The sequence below is a fragment of the Toxorhynchites rutilus genome, chromosome 3, assembly GCF_029784135.1.
Source record: "Toxorhynchites rutilus septentrionalis strain SRP chromosome 3, ASM2978413v1, whole genome shotgun sequence".
Classification (NCBI taxonomy): domain Eukaryota; kingdom Metazoa; phylum Arthropoda; class Insecta; order Diptera; family Culicidae; genus Toxorhynchites; species Toxorhynchites rutilus.
In genome coordinates, this window is record NC_073746.1 from 126,797,160 (window position 1) to 126,821,245 (window position 24,086).

The 24,086-nt window shown below is 39.4% G+C and overlaps 1 protein-coding gene across 19 annotated transcripts in view; it reads right to left on the minus strand.

The window, feature by feature from the left end:
• Positions 1–10,526: 10,526 nt before the first annotated feature.
• Positions 10,527–24,086, minus strand: part of LOC129775329 (ATP-binding cassette sub-family C member Sur) — a 185,822-nt gene continuing 172,262 nt past the window's right edge. For all 19 annotated transcript variants that reach the window (XM_055779971.1, XM_055779965.1, XM_055779969.1 and 16 more), the window contains 5 exons: positions 22,562–23,007; positions 22,271–22,398; positions 11,273–11,564; positions 10,985–11,181; positions 10,527–10,784 (listed from right to left, as the gene is read on the minus strand). In XM_055779971.1, coding sequence (XP_055635946.1) covers positions 10,593–10,784; positions 10,985–11,181; positions 11,273–11,564; positions 22,271–22,398; positions 22,562–23,007 — 1,255 coding nt within the window. In that variant the 3' untranslated portion in view covers positions 10,527–10,592. The remainder of the gene's footprint in view (positions 10,785–10,984; positions 11,182–11,272; positions 11,565–22,270; positions 22,399–22,561; positions 23,008–24,086) is intronic.

The following is a 24,086-nucleotide window of genomic DNA, read 5'->3' on the forward strand; positions in this document are numbered from 1 at the left end:
GAGATCCACTGTTTATACTCTAGGCAAGTATTCCCCTTAATTCTTCTTCTTTTCCTTTGTTCACGGAGACTTTAAATCCTACGATTTCCCCTCCGTTGGTCGTCGATAAGTTGCTCGTTATAGCTCTGTTCAGGAAAGCACTCAAATGGACAGAACAAATGTATGGGAAAATAGAAACACTTAAAGTTTTCATGAATTTTAACCATTTACTAACCAGGGGATTCTAATGTATGGCATATTAAACAAATCTTCCGGAATTTCCGATTCGTTTAGTATGTAAATCGCCAAAATCCGTTCGCGGCAAAAATAGTTATTAACGTTAACTTTATTTCATAAAAACGTGACCTGTTTTCTGATTTGACACCCTTAATGAAAGACGTAGTTCTACGTCAAAAAAACCCAGTCCCAGAGTGCCGAGTTTTGATAAAAAATTTTCGAGATGACGCTAGATCTCGAAGTTTCATGCAATTTTAAGACATTTGGCATCAAAATTTTTTTTCGAAACCCCCGATTTCCCCTTGGGTGATTTTTCGATTTTCAAAAAACTCAAACTGAGATCGCATTGCGCCACTCTCCCTTAAGTCCGATTGAGCTAATATTTTGAATTGGGTGTTTTTTCGAGGAGGTGAACATTTTTATGAGGTAACTTTTTGAAATTAGAGATGACTATTTTCATTGGCACCCTAGTGTCGGTGTTACCCCGAATGGACTTGAAATTCCAAAACAAGGTTTTCGAGCATTGATAAGAAACAGCACCACCTAGCGTCTCACAAACTTCACTAAACAATGATCTACGATGTATTAAGATCATAAAAGTATCGAATTTTCCAAAATTTTCCGACTTAAACACTTAAATTCCACGAACGAAATTTTACATGGACTGTCTCCTGTTTGATAACCGGTTCTGTTTTGTTGTTTGTTTTGACAGCAAAGCGACTTCCGCAGCTGTGGGGTAACTCGAAACGTAAGAAATGACAAGTGTGTACAGGAGACATCGGAAAATTTTCAAAAAAATACTTCCAACTGAAAAATTAGGGGGTGTCGGTTTTTCCCTGATTTCCCCTATCTAGATTCGGAACAAGTACACCACTGAAAACATCGTCGGCCCAATTTAGTTCGAACTAATCCATGTTCATACCAAGGATTCTAATCCTCGGAAAGCACGCCACACACGACGATCAACTGCAAATTGAATCTAACATTCATTAAAGAGATCGCCTTTATGGTTTATGAGATCATTAAAAGCGACACGTGATTTTGCGCCAAAACACGATAAAAATGACAGATGGGAAAGTAAATGGTGCAAAATGGTTTGGATGGGTTTTTTTTCTCTCGAAACGATGTCGTGGTTCTATGTTCTTGTTCCACATTTTTTCCCCCAATCCCCCGCTACCGACGCTAGGGAGAGTCGCATATTTATCTCTCCACTCGCCACTCACCACTTCCTCACATCCTGGCGGCAAGATGTACGGCCAGATAATGCTTCATGACATGGAAGCGATTGTGACTCTTGTAGGATTGTGTAGTCCTCGCAGCCCCAAAACACAAGCGTGCAAGTCATTACTTCCAATAAACTGATGCCAGAGGATTAATGCGGAAGCCGGACGAAAATTTGTTTTGAAATATGAGTTTTTCTCGAATGCTGAAAGAATGTAAAAGTCGTGTTCAGCGATGGGAAACAGACGGTTAGAAGCAATAAGCCCCTACCATTCGTAATTTTTGTGCCTCTATGAGTGGCCCATTTGCTTTTAGCTTTCTTTAGCAAAGAAATAAAATATCACTGCATTCCTTATGTGACCAAAGGTTTGCACAAGTCGAGCTAAAGATAACGAATGTAGCAATACTTTCAATTAAAGTTCTGCCAAAAAAAACATAAATTGAATAAAACATTCCTGTTCTCGCCTAATATTCATATAATCACATTCAAGCAGGATAACGTCACCCATTTCTATTCACCACATGAATATTCTACTCCACATACAGCGCGCCGTAGATAGCAAACGTCAGAATTTTGGAAAGCGCTGAAAATCGAAGGGGAGGGAAAAGGGTGTCAAGGGGGGTGTCAACGAATAATGGCCCATCCCGGCCTCAAACAAGAACGACCGGAAGTGCGCCTTGTCTGTGCTGCTCTCGGCTCTGGATGTGGCAGAATTTTTTAAAACTGCCGCCAAGTATTTGCACCGCACACTCTTGAGAAATGCTACATATAACGACAAAAGGGCAGAATACGAAAGCAGCGCAGTGCGTTGGCAGAAAATTATGCAGTAATCTGCTGTCTTTTTGGTTCCGAATTATGGCGAGAAATGATGGGCGAAACAACACCAGCAAACAGAAGATATCAGACACAGTGCTATTTTATTCATTTCACATTATCCAATATGGGCGAGTTTTGGAAGCTCCATTGCGGTGCAGCTTCCGGTCAATTTGTGCAAGGCTAGTTGTGTTGTTTTTAAATTCGTTATTGTTTCGATGGGTTCAATGAAAAGGCAATTTTATGAAACCCAACAGAACCCATGATTAAAAATGAACAATATGAATATCGTGTGTGTGCTAAAATGTCTCCAGGGGGTCTTCGTAGCCACTTGGTTACGCGTTCGCTTACTAAGCGATCGATCGTGAGTTCAAACTCAGGGCCCTCAATTGACCATCTTTGTGTTGTTATAGAATAACTACGTCCACGCAACCATCATCAGCCATGGAGATCGAAGAAATCGGATCGATTTAGATTTAAAGAAAAAAGTAAAGTTGAAGTTACTTGGAAGTTGAAAGTGGAAGTGCGAGAGAAAATAGGTGCCGGAAAGTAGCAGCTCCTAGGAACCGTCCACACCGAGTGACATCCGCCCTCCTCGCAAATATCCGACGGTGGAGGTACCTCGAAAAAGTGCCGGTGGGCAACGAGCCCCAAACGTCATCGTTAACCCACACGCGTTCGGGTGGGTCGATCGGAAGTTTTGGAGGTAACAGTGCGGTGAAAACCGGGCTAAACCGATGACAGTGGTCGATACCACTGTCTGCGGGCATCGTGCGTGAGTAACCCAAGAAACCACAAACCAACCACTCTCTCTTCTCCGTATCCGACAACTTACCTGCATTCCAGCAGCTCCTGTTCGGCCGCATCGTTGAACTAATCCTACTAACCTGGAAAAAATAAATAAAACAATATATATATATAATACTTACCATTCTTTTCTTATTATACACAAATCCTATGATATAGCTATTCTACCTTCTATGTGGAGGCGATCTGGCGTAGTGGTAACATCCATGCCTCTCACGCTAAAGGTCACGAGTTCAATTCTCACTCCCGACATTCTTCCAAAAAAAATGGAAGTAAAAGAGACGAACCAGCCAAATGAGTTGAAAGTCACTATAATACAGATAAAAAAAAAAAAATTCTACCTTCTACTGCTTAAGCCGTGAGTCCGTTTCGTGTTTCTGGTGAAGTGCCGACCCTGAAGTAACAATAGCCTCTGAGCTAGCCGCCACTTACAACTACTACTGTGTAATTTACAATTTATAGAAACATAAACATATGTACATGTACACGATAAAAACCCGGCTCTGTTACAGATAAAATGCTAATGAGCCTGATGAATAAATAAATGGGATAAAAAAAATGACTCCACCTCTTATCGTAAAAATACTTTAAAAAAACATCAATGAAAATGAAAGAATTTTTTTTTTCTTAGTATGCTGCGTTTGCTGCGGCCTTCGTCCATCATTAAGGGTAAATTCATTATAAAATTTCATTATAAAATTTCATTATAAAATTTCATTATAAAATGAAATTGGGAAGTGTTTTCTAAGAGTAAAAAAGGAGCGCATGAAGAAGAACAATATCTATCTCTGTCTTGGCCGTGTATGTGGCAAAGTACGCGGAAAGCTTATTTGTCTTTTGTTTCGCTCGCACGTATTAATCTTATATTGCTGTACCATGTATATTATACAAATGCTCCCCAGTATTTGTGAGTCATGACGTTTTCTATTATGTTATGTCTCATTTAATGTCATAAATCGGGATGACAAAACATGAGCTAAAAATCAATTTCGGGTGTATATACAGCGTATCATTATCATTTTGAAGAATTGATTCACCGTATCTATGTACTCATTTCACCCACGGATTGAAGTGAAATTTACAGTGATATCGGTGAGGTTATGGAAAATCAACGTTTCAATACTATGTGCATTTGCGGATCAGATGACATTACTTCGAGGATCATTATTTATTCATTTATTTATTTATTTTTCTTCTTGTAACGTTAGACAATAACCTTTTTTAATGTTACAATGAAATATGGAGGTGTCCATTTGTTTGCTGCTACTTATTGCTCTCTTCAATTTTTCCCACGCGTTTATTGCAAGCTCGACAGGAGTCCTCTTGAAAGTTACACCAGAGTTGATTAATTTAATGGTAATTGGTAGACTATTTCAATTAACAATGCCTCTGAAGAAAAATGTTCGATCGTAGTAGAAGAAGCTGTTCTGATGAATTTTGTAGCTATTTGTCCGTGTGCCTCTCAGGAGCTCGAATTCTTCAGAAAGATAATCAGGAACTTGGGACTTAATAATACGGAACAATGTTACACATGAGCTGTTCTTGTAAAAGTGAGTAAATTTTTGATTTGGTTATCACCAATAACTGACGACTCAGTGTTTCTATCTGTACAAATATAAATCTGAACCTGATCAGCAAAAAGGTGTATTGAGCAAAATTCGAGCACAGAAAGTAATTCGTTTATGAAAAAAGGAAAAGAGGAGGGGTCCCAAAACCGAACCTCGAGGAACGCCTGATAAAATTGGTTGGAAAGTAGACAACGCACCATTGTTGAAACCCGCTTGACTCCTATTGCTTAAATAATTCTTTATGAGTTTGCAGCTAAGTTCGAAAAACCATAAAGTGTTACTAATTTATTCAAAAGTTTACTGTGGGCGACACGATCAAACGCCTTGACAGAATCTGTTAAAACCAAGATAGTTATAATAATAAGATTAAGATAAGATAAGTTTAAGATTAGATTTTATTCGCATTTTTAAATTATTGAATCTGTGTAGAATCCAGCTCTTAAACCGATTGCAGAACGCAGCGTATCTCGAAAACGCACCACTAGTGTTGCGCCTTTGGTCAGTTTTTAGGCAGTTCCTTTTCCTCGATCACCTTTTATATTTGCTTTTTTGATCGTTAGAGTCACGATTAGCCGGTCACCAGTAGACATAGTTGGAAAGTACATGTGTTATATCGCAATAAAGATTGGATTCTAGATTTTGAACTACGAGAAATAGTAGCTTACTAAAAGTATACGCGTCGTTGTTTGGTGAATATTTAACCCCGAAAGTTTAAGCTCGTGATTCGACTCCCTGCTAAAACATTTGGTGCCGTGACCAGGATCACGGGTGTGTTCCTTGGTCCAACTGCGATGCTAACCCTACTTTACCCTGCGAATCGGAGTTCCAGATAGCTTTACATGCTCAAAAAGTACAAGGCTTGTTGAAAACAGGCTCCATGTGAGTATCTGTCCAACTTATAATACTTGTATGAAAGGTACTTCCTTGGTCTTCTTTTTAACCAATTCAGATTTCCCACGTGTTGCTGGTGTGGATCTTGTATCCGCGTTCCCGTATTAATACTGTTGCTTCGAATGCTGGTGCATGCTCCAACCGTTGCCGTTGCTGTTTCTAAGCCAACGAGATTACATCCATCTACTAGTCTCTCATCCAATAAATTTATCGCATACTATTTCTAACCTATCCAATGGTCATCCAACCCGGCCGTATCCCGACGTTAGAGGGTTTCTGATTATAATTTAATACAAGGCCTATCCCTGGACGGGCACAGGTGAATGTCAGTCCAAATAATTATCGTCCAGCAAAAGGTGCTTCCTGGATCTTATGTTTATTCCAGTTATTAGTGACATAATCAACGCTGCTGTATTATCATCATCATGCAGGAGAAAAAAATGTGGTCGAAGGAGCTGAAACGAAAAAATGTCCTAGATTCAATCCAACGTATCGAAGATTTCTTGACGAACTTCAATGCCGAGCGGGATGCAAATGAATTAACAATACGTCTAACTCGACTGGATACCCTCATGGAAACGTTGGAATCGATCCAAGGAGAATACGAAGCATTTAACGATAATGCTGAATTTGTGGCAATTAATGCGAAAGTGAGAGCAAAGGTTGAAGAGCAGTTCTTTCCGGTGAAAGGTGGTCTCGTCAGTAAGCGTCCTCCTCTTCCTCTGACTCCAGTGGACTCTACGATCCACCAGTGTGAAACTCCCTACCATCGAATTACCCCGGTTTGACGGTGACCTGAATGAATGGTTGACATTCCACGATTCCTTTTCCTCGTTGATTCACGCGTCCCCAGAAGTCCCCTGCATACAAAAATTCTAGTACCTACGGTCAGTGGCTTGGGAAGCCCTTCTAAATCGATATTCAAATACCTACTTACTAAAAAAAAGCATCTACAGTATCTGATGGTCCACTCGAAGGTGTCGGGAAAATCTGCTGTAGGGTTACGTGCTGTTTTGGAAGTCTTCCAACGACATGTGAAAATATTGAATCAGCTTGGTGAACCTACAGCGCATTGGGGCAGCCTTCTTGTTCAACTACTGTGTTCTCGAGTCGACGATCACACCCTCAAGGAATGGGAAGAATTTGTCTCTGCGAACGAGGAGGTGTCGTACGAAAACCTCATCGATTTCATGACCCGGAAGGTTCGAACTCTGAAGTCATTTCATATTTCGGCTGAGCAATTCAACTCTTCGTCCCAAGGAAAGCACTACCCCTCCGTCAGGCAACCTAAAACCCAAACCCCATCGTTTTCGAAGATCAACAGCAGCAGTGGAAAGCTACCAACCCAATTGTCTAGCTTGCAACGATCATCTTCCGTTAGTTAAATGTCCGGTATTTGAATAGATGCAGCTGAAAGAACGATTGCACTTGGTCAACACGAAACGGATCTGCAGTAATTGCTTCAGAAGCAATCATTTCGTACGAAACTGTTCGTCAAGCTACTCCTGTAAGCATTGCCAAAAACGGCATCACTCGTTATTGCATCCTGGGTTCGATGCGTCAGTATCAAACAGTAAACCTAACTCAAGTGGTCAACACAGTCGGACAGCGCCTAATCCTCCAAGAGACAACGATTCCGTTGGTGTAACAACAGCAACTACTTCTGGTGCAATCTCTTCCAATTCAGCTTTGGTTTGCTGCACCTCCACTCTTGAAACACTGAGCCGAAACATCGAGAAGTTTTGGAAACTGGACGAACTGGATTATGTCAACCTTTCCCCCAACGATCAATTTTGCGAGACATTCTATAAGGAAACGGTCACAAGAAATTCCACTGGACGATACTCCGTGAAATATCCCAAGAAAGAAAGTTTCGAAACCATGATAGGCGAGTCTTACTCCAACGCAAAATCCCGACTAGAATGTTTAGAACGTAAACTAGACCAAACTCTCATTCTAAAAGAAAGGTACCACGCATTCATGGCGCAATTTATAGAACTGGGGCACATGCAAAAGGTACCTACGGACGAACCAAATCCCGCTACGGTATGTTATCTTCCACATCATGCGGAGTTGAAAGAATCATGCACCACTACCAGGATACGGAGTGTGTTTGTCGCTTCTGCCAAAACAAGTACTGGATTCTCGCTCAACGATCGCTGCTAGTTTTGTCATACAAGATGAGCTCTTCGATATACTGCTCCGATTTCGCAAAGGTTCGGTTGTATTGTTAGCTGATATCGAGAAAATGTATCGAGAGATCGGACTCCATCCGGATGACCGACATCTCCTACGTGTGTTGTCGAAATTCAATAAGACCGACCCGATAACTGTATACGAGATGACCACAGTGACATACGGATTGGGGCCATCGTCGTTCCTGGAGATACACACACTTCATCAACTCGCCGATGATGTATCATTCACGCGAACGGAACCAAATTTGGGATGTGAGTGTTTTTGGGTACGAGAAATGTTTCCATGATGGTATGGCACCCCTCCCTCCTACGAATGTAATGATAAGAGCAAAACTCGATGAAAGAATTGCCCGATTTAGGGCTGTCTTTATTCTATCATATTTTCTGTATCAGACATTTATTCCATGTAACGGAGAAACATGTTATTTGCAAGTGGATGGGAAATCTTAAACGAGAATTGTGCTGAAAATAATCCCCTAATGATAATATTATAATGACGAGTTTTGGTAGAAATACTAGGAATTTTATAGTAGAACGTAACTTTAAAGGGTGGATTAGAAGATCAATCAATGAACAGTTCTGCGATTGGACCCATGAACGTGGAATGATAACGTGAATATGATAACGAAAAATAAATTTTGGGCGAGACGAAGTTTGCCGGGTTAGTATAGCTAGTATAGTTATAAAAATATAGTTAAGAATTCGGCTCCTTAAAACTTATGTAACTGAGCCTGTAAAAATAAACGAATTGTAAAAAAATCAGTGGCAGATGGCAGTGGCATCGCCTCTTTCAACGAGACAAGAATGAATGTTTGAAAGGTCAACTGATGTCTCTGGTTGAAAGCAGCCATAGTTTTGAGCATCGGGTCTCAGTTAAATACCGTAGTACAACAGAACACTTTTCTTGAGAATGAAAATAAGAACGCAATCCTTCAAAAATACTATGATACCTCTCGATAGAAGGTCCAAGAGAAAGAAATAGTGTGTTACCCTGCTCAAACTCTTCAATTTTTCAACATGAATCATTTAAATATTAAGATATTTATGAAGTTTAACATGGAGCTTCCAATATCGATTGCATGTTGATGTTCATTCGATTAAAATTATTTAAAATAGTTATAGTGGAATACAATGGAATATAAGAATTTGCTGTATATTCAATATACGTTACAAATTGATAAAAAGACGGGACAATCAAAATCGGTCGAAAAAAAGGTACTGTTCCGTTAAAAAGGGTACGTTTGGTCAGCCTATTTATCTATCACTCGTTCGTGAACATTCGCTTAGTAAGAAAACGTGAATGTTTGAAGGTATTGATAACAAAAAAAAACCATTTTGGGCGGGATGAAGTTTGCCGGGTCAGCTAGTTTCATATAAAAATTAAACTTAAATAAATTAATTAAAGATTTCACTTATTCATTCCCAACTTAGACGTTCATCTTCAAAGAAATGCAAGAATTATGAGGAGATTAATATAGCTTTGATATAAATATTTCGTCGAAATGAATCACGTCCGCTGATGCAAGATTTAAACACTGATAATCCAGTATTTGTCACGTTCTTTAAAATAGAACCGCCGAGACTCTCCCGTCATATGCTGGTTTCAAAAGCATCGACATTGATAACATCACCTTTCGTGGGAGATAATTTTTTATCTTGCCGATAAAACGATAAATTCGATAAATCATACGCCGGATTCGAGACAAGTTCCATCACACGAAGAAAGTTGCAACGAAATCACGTCGATGCCACCATTTTACCAATCACATTTTGGGAACGCTGTCTAGAGAAAACGAGCGAGTTCACCATCGCCGTCGTCGTCGTCGTCGTCATCATGTGGCTCAAGATGGATGCTTTAAATATTTCATCACTGCAGCACTTTGCTGCGAGTTGCCACAGGATCTGTGGCTTGCAGGATTTTAGAACGGTAAATTGTTTGATGCGAACGCGCCGGTTCAAAGTTCGATTGAAGCCAGCTGTTTTCGCGTGAGCTATGAGATTGGTACAAATTTCGATTTGGGTGAAAGAGAGTTTAGCACTATTGATACCCGTAGTTCCATTGGGAACAAGGAAAAAGGCTATTCGTCAGCTAGCATGCAGTTTTCTGCTCCAATGGAGCAAGCAGCTGCATTCCATTCCCGCAGATGCAAAGCATTCGCATAATGCTGCGATACGGATTGAGAGCAGCACCGTTTGTGCGGAATCTAATTTCGAACAAAGGAAAGTTTCGATTATTTGTATCGAAGATGTATGACTCCATGGGAAGAGCAAAAACTCTATTCTCAACGACGGAAACGCGGTTCGCCTGGTTAACACTTTCTATTCTGGCGGTTGTCAATAGTTGCCGAAGAACTGCATCGTTCTGTTCAGCGATTGTGTGGTATCTTTCGACAACCAGAATTCGGTTAGATGACAGTACTGTAAAGGACGTATTGTAATCTTCTACGGCACTCTTGTACGATTTCCGCCCAAATGGTAGAATACAGTGTGATTCAAGTTTGTGATTCTCAACAATGGAACACTCCCCTGAACACCAGGAAATGTATTTTCCCGCTCCATTCGTAATCGGTGTTTGACTTCGTTAACGATTCTCAACTACTGCAGCTCTAATTGCATCCAAATGATAACGAATATATCTTTCGATGGCACATTCTATCGGCACAATGAAATTATTGCGGGCGCGTGATTCTTAAACCCAATAATGGTGCCCACTTAAAACCCCTGTTACGGGTAATCTTTCACACTTAAAATTCGAGCAATGCAATAATTTTTTTTTTATTTCAAGCTACAATGTTACGATATGTACAAAAATATGAACGCAACAATATATAAGCTTCACTGGAAGACGCTGATGTATCCCTCGGGCTTCCGACTCAATTAATCCCTGGCATCAGTGGAGTTCGGAGCGCACCGACGAAGCAGTTGTTGATAGTCCGTGGAAGCTTTCAGCATGGTAGCAAACTTGGAGTCCGATTTCTTCCTCAGCACCCGGGGGCACCCGTCTTCAACGATTCTGCCCTGCTCCAGGACGATTACTCGGTCGTAATCGAACAGCGCGTGTAATCGATGCTAAACGAATTTTAATGAAGCAACACATGTTCCACCGAGGGATGTTTCGATGTTGGCATTGAACAATGGAAAAAGAAGAACATAGATAACGAGAATAAGTCAAACGTTGGTTTACAATGATAAAAGAAAATTGGGGATTACAGCATTGACAATAATTCGGAAATATCTAACATAGAAACAATGGCAATAAATCTCCTTACCGCTATCGTGAGCACCGTTCTGCCCTTGAAGGCTCTTCCGGCTGCATTAAGTACGAGTTTCTCCGTCTCACTGTCAAGTGAAGACGTAGCTTCATCCAAAACAAGGCACATCGATCCTCGCAAGTATGCCCGCGCCAAAAAGAACAGCTGACGTTGGCCGGCGCTAAAAATATTCCTATCTTCGCTAACTTGCGTATCTATTTTGCCCAAACAACAAGAAAGGGAGAAAAAAAATGCAATTAGCGAATTGAAAATCTGTTTCCGTTCGCGCGCGCTTCGAATACTCACCCAGCCCCGCTGGCAGTGCAACAACAATATCCTTCAATTGCGCCATCTCCAGACAGTTCCACAGCTCCAGATCACTAAAATGTCCTCGCGGGTCGAGATTCTCGCGCAAGCTGCCCCCAAACAGCATAACTTCCTGGGGGATGATAGAGAGTCGGCATCGCAGCTCGTCGGTATGAACGGAACCGATGTCCACGTCATCGATCAATATCCGCCCTCCGGTCAGCTCCAGCGCTCCGAACAGCGCCAACGCTAGCGACGATTTACCGCTTCCAGTTCGACCACATATACCAATCTGTGCCACAGGAGGAAGAAAGAAATGCAGAGTTAGAGGAGACGAGCAGCACAAAGTCGGGGAAAGGGGATAAAAATGTCTCCACAGCTTAAAAGTTCCTTTACGCTCTTTAGGTCAACCCCTCATAGCCGCTGGCAATTGTCTTTCAAGCCAAGCAGCTCTGTTGAAAGCTGGTGCCTTTTTAATTTCCTTCGCTATGAATGTCGGTTTCAACTTGTCAATTACTCTTCATGGAGCTTAGAACGATTAGTGGTGACCAGTGTGGCCCGGTTTTCTTTCTCATCTGTTGTCTAAGATTTCACAATTATAAGTCTTTAATTTTTGCCGTTCACACACAATACAATTCAGTGGTAAACCAAAGAATATGCACAGATATATTTTAGGCGCATATATCCTCAAATTTGAATGGAACACTAGTAAACGACGTTAATTGTCGTGAATTTGACCTTATTCGAATTTTCGGAATATGACCATCTCGGTTGACACTGAGGAAATTCAAACGAAAAGTAATTTTTTTCATTTTTATTGATGGACGTCGGATATTATTAATAATATGACGAATACTGTCTTCCAAAGAAATCGGCTACTTTTTTCTAATCTCGATGAAACAGAGACTGTATGATCTTAGAGGTCAATTTCATGGGTCCATCACGCGAACCTTTCTATTTGTCGAAAGTTTCTTTCGACAAATCAATTATGGCAACCGTACTTGTGTCTCGTTGCAACGTCTTGTTGGAACCACAAGTCCTCTAATTGATGGCACCAAATGTTGGTACAAAAAGTACGTATTTACTTGTACGTTTTGCCCGGCATATTTTGCAGAATAACGGATCAATAGTTCCAATGCCCCATACTTAGTTTTTCTGATGAACGATTATATTGGCCGTAAAATGGACAAAGAGCGTGATGAGCAGCGTTGCCAATGTTCCAGATTAAGCTGGATTCTTCCAGTTCTCTACGCTCGATCCAGTAAAACAGTTAAATCTTGAAATTTTCCAGTTTTTTATATGTGTGCTTAAGTTTTATCCATTTTATGTAAATAAATTAACAATGTATTATTCAGCCATTCCATGACAAACCCATGTAGTGGTTCTCTGATTTTCGTGAAAAGTGGTAGATTAGTTCTTCATCGCAAAATATTCGACCCGTAGAGGAACTGGTACAAATTCGGTATCCCATTTGGTTTTTTTGGACTTAGCTCTTGGCCAATGCTCGGAATTTCTTCATATTACGTCAGCTTATGAAGGGATCTATTGCGGACATTTCCCCGCAAACCGATTTCAAAAATCTTGATTTGGCTCGGAGCTTTGAGCATAGAAGTGAAACTACTCAAATTCGAGTACCCGAGATGCCTGGGTATAAATTTGGCACTCCATTTTCTTTGACGTAGGACGTCTAACCTTTCAATATAGGGGCCCATTTCAATATTTCGGTGTGAAGAAGTGTTCAGTTTTTGAACGCTAATACCTCCTCAATTAATGAATGGATTTTGGTTCCAAATACACACACTGATAGGAAATATCCTCAGTAATTGTTTATATGCTACACATTACAGGTTTTTAGCTCATATAAAGTTCAAATTGATGCAAAATTGGAAGAGAGAATTCCCTACTTTCCCATACATTTTGTCTGCGCTCCCGCAGCAAACAGCTATTCATTACAAGCAATCACGAGTACGGGTGAACCGTATGGACAAGGCGAAGGAGGTAGACAAAAAAGAGATTATAAATAAATATAGGCGGTCGCTACAACGTTAACCATATGGCTATATAAAGTGAGCGATGATGAGGCTTGGCCACCATCATTCTCGTCCAAACCGTATATCATTCTTTGTGTGGACACCGACTGGACAACATCGTTGCTGGACGAGCTGGACGGCGAGGGATCGAGTGCCTTTCTCAAGGCAAGAGGGTGGACGTGGTAGCGCTGGAGTAGAGTAGAGTAGAGTTTTCAAAGGGCCTTTCTCAAGACTAGAGACGAATGAACTGAAAAAGTTTAAAGTCTCTATAATACAATACCTTCCTTCCTTCCTTGGCCACATTCTATCATCGGACGCCAAGCAGGAAAGACGCTATCTTGTAATTGATTTTCAGCATAAGAGATTGCTGCATTTGCCGGGGATGTATGCGGTGCGATACCGCAAGAGTGAGAGACTGGAGTTTCAATGGGATGTGGAGCAAGAGAGCAATCGAAGTGTGTTAAAAGCGGTGGAAGCGTCGCGCCGGGTGAATGAGTGGCTATTCGCGCTCGATTTGATAGATCGCTGGAGTTTTTAAACAGTTTTATTTAGCTGTGACATATTTGTATGTTTGTATGTAACAGGTTTGTCTATGGCGCTATACCACATTAATTGAAATTTGACCCCTTTCCTGTTGACCGAATGATCTGAAATTTGGAACACACCTTTATCTCTGCAGTCATTATAAAACTGATTTTTTAGAAATTTAGATTTTTTCGTATTTGAATCTAATCGTTTGAGTGTTTGCTGAGTGCTGAGGTTTTATTTTATCCTTTGATTTTTTTTCTGTAATTTTGTACATGAAAAGTTGATCATTCTGGGATCTGTGCTCCATGATATTCGAATAATGGACACCCCTTGGTGTAGTCCTACGTCTACACCCATCCATTACCCATCCGTCTTTTATTTTTGGTTTATTTGAACCCCTGTGGTTTGACGTAGGATCTATAGTGAAAAACGTACTTTTTCGATTATTTCACGCCATCCTCAAAAGATCCGAGATAAAAATTTGAAAAAAATACTGAATGTGCATCTTACCACGGTGTATCAAGAAAAATTATCAAAAAAATATTTCATCAAAATTATAGTACTAAAAAAATATTGAAATCTTGAAAAAAAATTTTTGGGATTTAGAGATTCAGTACTACTCTAATTCATATTTTAATGTGTTTCTACGGCTTTTCTAGATATGTGTGATTTTTTTAAGATTTTTTTCAGTGTTGCGCGGTATCAAAAAATATTTTTTTTTATATTTCCAAAGAGTGGTTAGGTAAGGGAGTAAAAAGTGCCCCCAAACAAAATCACTAGCTGTATGGCAAATATTGTAAAGGATATTAAATAAGAAATTTTGGCGGTTTATTTGAACCCCTATGTGGTTTGACGTAGGATCTATAGTGGAAAACGTACTTTTTAGTTTATTTCACGCCATCCTTAATAGATCCGAGAAAAAAATTTGAAAAAATACTGAATGTGCATCTTACCACGGTGTATCAAGAAAAATTATCAAAAAAATATTTCATCAGAAATTTCAGTACTAAAAAAAATATTTAAATTTCGAATTTTTTTTTGGGATTTAGAGATTCAGTACTACTCTAATTCATATTTAAATGTGCTCTTACGGATTTTCTAGATTGATAAATATCTTCAAGCTGTTTTTTTTTTTCAAATATCTAATAATAAAAATAAAATAATAAAAAAAATAATACACAGTACACAAAAATGTTAAAGATTTTCTGGCATTTAGAAATTTTGAAAAAAAATTTAACTTTGAGACCACAAATCCGATTTGTTTTTTTAAATTTTAATCTTTCAATTGAAAACCACGAATACAATAAAATAATCATTCACAAAAAAAAATAATAATGCAAACGATGAAGAAAATTATTTTTGTGTCACAATGCTCTTCAGTTCAGGAAAAATTAAACCACATGTAGAAAAAAGACACATACGAACGCATTTAAATAAAAATTTTAGCAGGAGTGGGTCCCAAAGTTATATTTTTTTTTCAAAATTTCGAAATGCCAGAAAATCTATAACATGTTTTTGTACTGTGTATTTTTTTTATCATTGTTTTTATTATTAGATATTTGAAAAAAAAAACAGTTTGAAGATATTTATCAATCTAGAAAAGCCGTAAGAGCACATTTAAATATGAATTAGAGTAGTACTGAATCTCTAAATCCCAAAAATGTTTTTTTCAGAATTTAAAATTTTTTTTGTAGTACTCAAATTTTTGATGAAATTTTTTTTGATAATTTTTCTTGATACACCGTGGTAAGATGTACATTCAGTATTTTTTTCAAATTTTTATCTCGGATCTATTGTGGATGGCATGAAATAATCGAAGAAGTACGTTTTTCACTATAGATCCTACGTCAAACCACATAAGGGTTCAAATAAACCACCGAAATTTCTTATTTAATATCCTTTACAATATTTGCCATACAGCTAGTGATTTGGTTTGGGGGCACTTTTTACTCCCTTACCCGGCCAGGCCCTTTCATCTCGATTTATTTCTAACTAAAAGAATAAAACGAATCAAAAGTCTTTACAAAAGTCGCAAGCGTAGTTGCTGCATAGGCATGCAATACTTAGCATAGTGTATCAACACTGTGTTTACATTGGTGTGCCAAATTACCCGCATACCGAATTTTCACTTTGGAATAAAATCTATGAAATTTGTGATTAAAATCTCGATACACTTACTCGAATTCGTTGAAGAACATCAATTTCTTGATCCAAACCAGCTTTAATATTTAAAATCGGCTCACTATTCGATTTTTAATGATTTTTCAAAAGACGCACATCAAAAATTTTCGAGATTTCGAAAACAACAAAACTTGATTTTTTTTTTAATTCGTTTTTGGCATCTGACGTTTGTTACTACATTACTAGAACACTTTTTTTATTCACCACCAGAGTGAGCTCATTACCGCCGGAGATTCGGCGGTACCAAATTACCCACGGGGTATCGAATTTGTACCAGTTCCTCTATTTTTAAAATTTTTTTCATTAGGGTGCCCATAAGTGTACCGATTATGGAGGACATATGTCACCCACTTGCAGAAATTGGCGAATAAATACTCTATTTTAGTTCAAAAGTATACAAAAGTATACTTTTTCTAACAGTTTGAACTCTGTTTTTGAAGATTCTCGCTAAATTGTTTGGAGTTTCATAATAAGTGTACCTTAGGGTGGCAATGGATGTATGGGAAAAAATTCATCACCGAATTTCGAAAACCGACCACGTAAATTTTGTTTATTGGCCCAAAAAAATGCTCTGTGCAAAGTTTCAGCTCGATCGGACATAATTTAGGGGTGCTCCAAAGTGCTCAAAGTTTTAATTTATTGATCCTCGAAAAAAATTTGGCAAATCGAATTTTTTTTTCGATGCCAAATGACATAAAAATGCATGAAACGTCGAGATCTGGTGTCATCTAAAAAAAAATGTTTGGCCGAAGACCGACCTTTTGGGATATAGTCTGAGCGGCCAAAAAATCAAAACTTTGAGCGCTTTGAGGCACCCCTAAATCATGTCCGATTGAGCTGAAACTTTGCACAGATCATCTTTTTGGTCCAATAAACAAAATTTACATGGTCGGTTTTTGAAATTTGATGGTGAAATGTTTCCCATACATCCATTGCCACCCTACTATACATCTATTATTCTAGTTTAATTTATATCTATTCTCTTATCCTCCTTTCCCTTTAATTTCTATCCTATACTATTATATCTACTTGACGAAAACCAAAACAAAACATCACACACATTTACGACACTCATTGCCGTTCTCGATCGAACGCTCTGTCGATGTATAGGAGGAGTGTGTAATACGCACCCCCTAAGCGAGAATGGATTTATCTTGACCGTGCTCTTAAAATTTAAGGTAATCACTACGTCAGTACGTAGATTAGTTAACCCTCAGTCATCTGTAATCGTTCTGTATTTTAGATACTGAACAACAAAAGTGCTACGAATTTAATTTTGTAAGGCGCCCAAATTCTAAATTTCCAATCATACGGTGTTAAATGGCCCAGCAGAATTATAATATGCCCATGAGTTGTTTCTCTCAGAGACTCTAACGCTCAGAGAAACAGCTTGTATGAATGAGAGATTTCATCAATCTATTCCCTTCATGCCCACCAGCGAAGAGAAGAAACCGTTCCTTCGGTGAGCGTGTTCTCCCAGTATTGCATTAATTCTCCAGTCCGCGCTCTTGTTTTCCTGCATTCTCTGAGCACATAATATAGATGCCAGATGTGAAGACATGTTTTCGTTTTGAAGACATTTAATTTTGTGAAAACAAAATTAAATGTCATTTCAAAGTATGTGGAAAAAATTGTTTGTGTGATTTACCGAACATGACTTAGAAATCGTGATGGTGATCGTGATGGTTTGCTCATTTTTGTTCATTATGATTACATTTGAACACATTTATTCGTGCCATGCGGAGATATTTAGAAGAAATCATCTGGCATCCCTCACATACAAGCTATTTCTCTCGTGAGAATGTTTACGGCCGAAAGCGAGCAAATTGTCCCGATCGAGGATATGCCATGCTGCCCGATGGTAAACTGATGCGGAAAATATCAAATTGAGAATGAAATGAATCCTTTCTTACCATTTTCTTCATCTGAGACATTCACTGGGAACTCGACTCAATAAATATGATTCACAGTTATCGCCTCTGAATCGGTTTCTAGCTACAAGAACCTTATAGAAATGATGTATAAAATTACATCGAAAATTGCTTCCAAAACAAATTTTTTTTAAATTTTTTTAAAGCATGTTACAAATGTAAAACTTGCATGGTAGGATTCTATCATTGACTAGCACGATTGCCTATATTCATTGCATTTCTATTCTTGCTGGTTTACGAGAAAATCAGGCGGGTCAAATTACCCGGCATTCTCTGTTTGGTGTGTTTGGTTTTATCAATCCAGGGACGTAGTGGTGGGTGGATGATAACTCTCCAACACCTCATGTTCCCTCAGGACAATGTCAAACCTCATGTCTCTTTAAAAATAATTTTTTTTTTATGTTTGGTCGGAAGGTGCTATCCCACCCGCTATGCTAACCAAACATTACACCTTCAGAAAACCGCTTGTTCAGATCTCTACAAAATGTTCGCCGAGAAACCAAACAAATTCTGGGAAAATGGAGCTCTCAAGTTGCGTGAAAACTGGCAAATGGTTGTGGAACAAAACTGTGCATATATTATTTTTTATTTATTTATGTATTTCGTCTTCGAATTTTTTCGTACAGACTATATCTTAACCTATATTCTTAAGTCTAAGTTTTAAAACAGCTTTATTTATATTGAAATCGAACACTGCACTAACATTATTAAAATCTCTCAAACATGCATAAAAAGGATTGTAGTATCCATATGTCGTTCTACTCGTAGGGAGCGAAAGAAAAAGCTGGCTACGTAGTCGACGTTGAGGTACAGTTATGTTGACATTTTGAAGAAGAGACGGGCAGTCTATGTTAGCTGTCAGCAGGTCAAACACGAACAGTCGTCGCAGTTTAGTTCGTCTGGATGCAAGTGTTTCGAGGTCTATTAGTTCAGAACGATCGGTATACTCCGGAAGTCTGGAACCGTCCCTCCACGGTAGCTGGCGTAGACCGTAGCGCAGGAAACATTTTTGGACTCTTCCAATTTTCATACACTGTACTGCATGGTACGGAGCCCACATCGGGACAGCATATTCCAGTATGCTTCGCACAAGCGAACAGTACAAGGCCTTTAGAGCATACACTCGGTACTTGATACCGATCTTAAAATTGCGGTCATTCTCCATCGAGCATTGTAACGTTTTGGGCGTCTGGATCAGACGCTGAAATATGCCCATGCACGCAGTACACCCCTGCACGGTCGCACACACCACATCTGTCACGGCGACAACATTGGACGGTGACAGAAGAAACAAGGAGGAAGAAAAAAAAGTTTTTTCGGGGTGGTTCGATATTATCTGTCGTCCGAGACGGACGTGAATTAGCGCTGGTGCGCGTATCGGGAAGTCTCTCGTGGTTTTTCTTAGTTCAGCTGCCATCCGAACGGATCCGTTTCGGACGGGGTACGCTGCGTCTGCCGTAGAAGGAAAAAGCGTGAATCTGCTGGTGGAGGAAATCTTGGCTGCCGGGACGGACTCGTTTAATCTTGTGCTGGAGTGCGGAGCAAAATTTGGCCGGCCAGGAGTTGCAGCGGCTGCAGAGGATCCTCAGCGCAGCGTGTTAGTTTTCCCGCAGGAAGTAATCCGGGACGGGGCTACGAAGGAGCATACTGGAACCTTGGAGGTGACCCCGCCGGGACGTTCGACCGTGGTCGGATGATGACAACCGCGTGACGGTGGCACAGGAGGAAAGATTCGGTGAGTGTGGGGGTGACCCTTTTTCTTTCTTAATTGTATGCATGAGGTATGCGTGAAAAGCGCAGATTATTATAACCAAGATTTCCACAGCATCTTATTTTTACAATTCTTTGAACAAAATCGTATAGGATGAATGATCTTGGATTGTTCGATTTGGGGTGTTTTTACACATTTACATTTTTCTTCACGAAAATCACATATAATCGATACGAGTTTGGGTTGGTTGAAAAGCCCCAAGTCTCTAGTTGCTGATACTACCATGAGTTGTTGAAATTATTCCAATTTTTATGTTTTTAAACGATTTTCCTCAAAGAGGAATTATGATCATGGTTTGACCATCTCTGATCATGGTTTGTCCAAAAAATTATCATGGTTTGTCCGGTTTTAGAAATCACCATTTTTGAATGAAAACATTCGAATTCACAAGTAGATATTGCATTTATCATTGTTTAAGTTTACTGTCATCATATTGATCCAATCATAATTTAGGCTTTCTTCAGAATATTTCCTTTTCTTGGGCATTTTAAAAGTGTTACCCTTAACACACTCAACACAGAGAAACTTTATTTCTGCTATGCGCGAAGGACACAATAAACAAACTGCACCGCGCCAAGCGGTTGCCATAGAAATCATGTGGACAAAATAACATCATTGAATTGGACAACTCATGATCAGAATTGAGTTCATCAAAATGCGTTAATTTAATGGTTTAGCTAGGTAAATTTGATACAGAAGGTGTGCAAGCATGATGTTTACAATATTTGTAAGTGTTATAATCCAGAAAAGGTCAGAATATGTGCCAAATAATCATCTGGTGACCGATTAAAAATTAGCTCGAATGAGGGGCGCATTGACACAAATTGAAGGTGCATTTTATAATCCTTTAAAACATGTTATTCCGTAAAAATATACTATAAAACTACTGTAAATCATGGAAAAGACAATTTTATTTATATGTTTTGAAACATTCGAATACCTTATTCGACAAAGGAGCGCTGCATTAGAGCATTCCAAAAAGTGGGCAAACCATGATCATATTTTCGACTGGACAAACCAAAAACATTTACCTTACATGTTTAAATTACATTGTTTTTAATAATTCCTTTGAAAATGACCAATGGGCAAGCAGATGAAATAAGGAATGGTATTTCTGATAATTTGATACAATATCAGATTTATGGTATGACAACAATGTGGGATTAGCTCTGTCGAAGCTATCCGTTCAGTGAGGCCGGAAAAGCACTCGCCGTAATTCCTTGAGAGAATACGAGAAATTTTGAGTGCTTTATAAAGACGCTGTTATGTCATTACCTTTGTCTGGGTCCCTTCACATTGCTCAATTCCGGGTAATGAGAGGGCTGACTCATTGGCAAAGGTAGGTGCAATTGAAGGCGATATTTATCAGCGTCTAATCGCCTTCAATGAATTTTATTCTTTAGTCCGCAAAAATACCATCGCTAACTGGCAACGCAAGTGGAATGAAGATGAATTGGGCCGGTGGTTTCACTCGATTATCCCTAAGGTTAGCCTCAATCCGTGGTTCAAAAGTCTGGACTTGTGTCGGGACTTTATTCGCACCTTCTCCCGACTCATGTCCAATCACTGTTCGTTAGATGCACTACTCTTCCGTTTCAATCTTGCCAGCAGCAATCTCTGCGTTTGTGGCCAAGGTTATCACGACATCGAGCACGTTGTTTGGTCGTGCGAGGTGTATCTGGTCGCCAGATCGAATATAGAAAACTCCCTTCGGGTCCGAGGAAGACAACCCAATGTGCCGGTTAGAGATGTATTGGCTCGGTTAGACCTTGATTACATGTCCCATATATATATTTTCCTTAAAGCTATAGATCTTCGTGTGTGATTGTCCCTACATCCTTATACCCTCCTTTCCTTCCTTTGCGAGTAATTCGTCCCCTTGCTATAAATAGTAGAATAAGTTGAAATGTAAATAAACTATAGATATACGAATAGATTTAAGAATTGAGTGTTCATCAACATTGTTACAATTTCCTTATATCCCATCCTTCTCCTAAAAATATGTCACCCTTCTAAACTCGAGTACACCGCGAGTAATCGGTTTTCCACCTTACTAACCATAGATGTAAGAAAATTGTTTATATATATATATATATATATATATATATATATATATATATATATATATATATAGTTTTAAAATTATATTTAAGAATTCGGCTCCTTTAAACTTAAGTAACTGAGCCTGTAAAAATAAACGAATTAATAAAAAAAACAATGTGGGAACCCATTTATTGACACTAGCACCGTTTCGTGTCTGGCATCAGTTCCACAATGCTTAAATGTGTCATCATGCAGTCACCCTTGCTGGGGATTGTCCTGCAATTTCTCTTCTCGAAACAGAGAAAGAAGCATATTATAGGAAAGTTACTATGGGATAAACACGAGCGGATCCATCCTTCCCACCACGATTTGCTTCCACGGTTCCCAACACCCCATTAGTTGTCTCTTCTTTCCACGCCATGTTTGTAGTAGTAATGTTAATAATTAATTTAGAGCAACTAGCTCTACGGGAAATTAGCATGACGCCCTCCCAGCGTATCCCGTCGCAACTTACCCTCTGTCCAGTTGGTATATTCAAATTCAAATTTGTGATTACATTCTCCTCTTGGCCCTCGTACCGGAGCGAGACGTTCTCGAACACGATGTCCCCTTTCTGGGGCCAGGATATTGGAACAACTTTGTCTGTTGGGAAAGGGAAATTGTGAAAATATTAAGAAGAATGCGTTTTAAATGGTTCGTTTTGTAGTTACACTATGAATCCATCATTCTAATTAACATCATCATTTGGTGATTAGTAGCCATCGAAAAAAACTCAACTTTAAAAGCTGAAACGGTTGAAACTCACACTTTATTTTGCTCCTCTCTCTGATCCGCTGTTGGCTGCTGTCGATGTAGAGTTGAATTCTTTCCACGGCCCCGACATACATTTCCATTTCCGCCGTCAGCTTCACAACCCAGTTGAGATAGATGGGAACCAGCAGCGCGTAGTTAATGGCGAGACCAATCAATGAAGAACTGATTGTACCCGGATTCAGCCTGGCGGTAATCAGTGCGCTCAGAATGGCCACAAAAACTATGACCGCCCCGAGATAGTCCAGGGCGATGCCCAACCACCGATTGCTACAGTTCAGAATTACCTGCGCAACATTGTTCGCTTCCATCCGCCGGAAGAGCAATTCAGTGAAGCGAGACTCCTGCTGGTAAGCACGGATCGTAGTAACGCCATCAATTGTTTCCGAGAAGTGAGCGATAATGGGTGTGTAAGTGATACTTTCGATGCGTTGAAGTTCCCTAGGAAATAAATGCTACATATTATTCCTCCACTCACAAAGGGGCCAACTCCATCGATCCCTACCGATTCCACAGATGTGTTTGCGTTCAAAAAGCAATCTCACCTCCAAACAAACATCAAACAAATGCTGGATATCGAGCGGTACATGTGCACCCAGAAATTGATGCTATCTATGTCATAATGGAAACTTACTGTGTACTCTCAAATACGGAGCCACTTTGCAAAAAGTGAAGTGCAATCAGAAATGTTCATGCATAAATAATGGTGAATTCAAGGGAGGGAACATCCCCGCATACAAACACACACTTTCCTGCTCCACGCCGTCCGACACTGCAGCAGTGCTAGTTTACAATTCAGAACCCAAGAGTTATGTGTTGTGTTTTTCATCCAAAAAAATCTCGACCACTCAAGTTCGATTCATCTTTATTCAGATGGAGGTCCAGATTGTCGAGAACTCGCTCTGGATGATACGGCATGCTTTCATCGGTCACAGATGTGTGCGACTCCGGTACAAATTGATTTATGTAACGTTATTGGATTCTATTACGTCTAGTCATATAATTAGTTTGTCCGAATCGTACGAAGGAGATACGTAAATAAATATTTCAGATCAGACAGTGGATGTATTATTTATGCGTTACTCGTCACCTGCCTCAAATGTGGTGGCGAAACATATATGAGAGGTTTACTATCCCAGGACACCAAATTTAACTTTTTCATCTTGTCCATGAGTTTATTATAACTAGTGTTTCTGATGTAACATAATAAATAGGCTGACCAAATAGTTCAGGAATATAAACGGGACACGTAAGCCATGAAAACTTTTATATCATAACATAGGGTTTGCAACTCAATTCTTTCCGTTTTTTGCATGAAAAACTCAAATTAATGTGTTTAATAAAATGAGTTGAAACATTACTCAAAGTATTGGCCATCGTTATGTCCTTCTTTTTCCCATCGGATTTCGTCGAGAAGCGTTCATCTTTTGAGCTTGAGCTTGGGTAGCTGAAAGATTCCGAATGCTTATAACTCGAACATTTCTTACTGGATCGAAAAGGTGGTTGCATCAATTGATAGG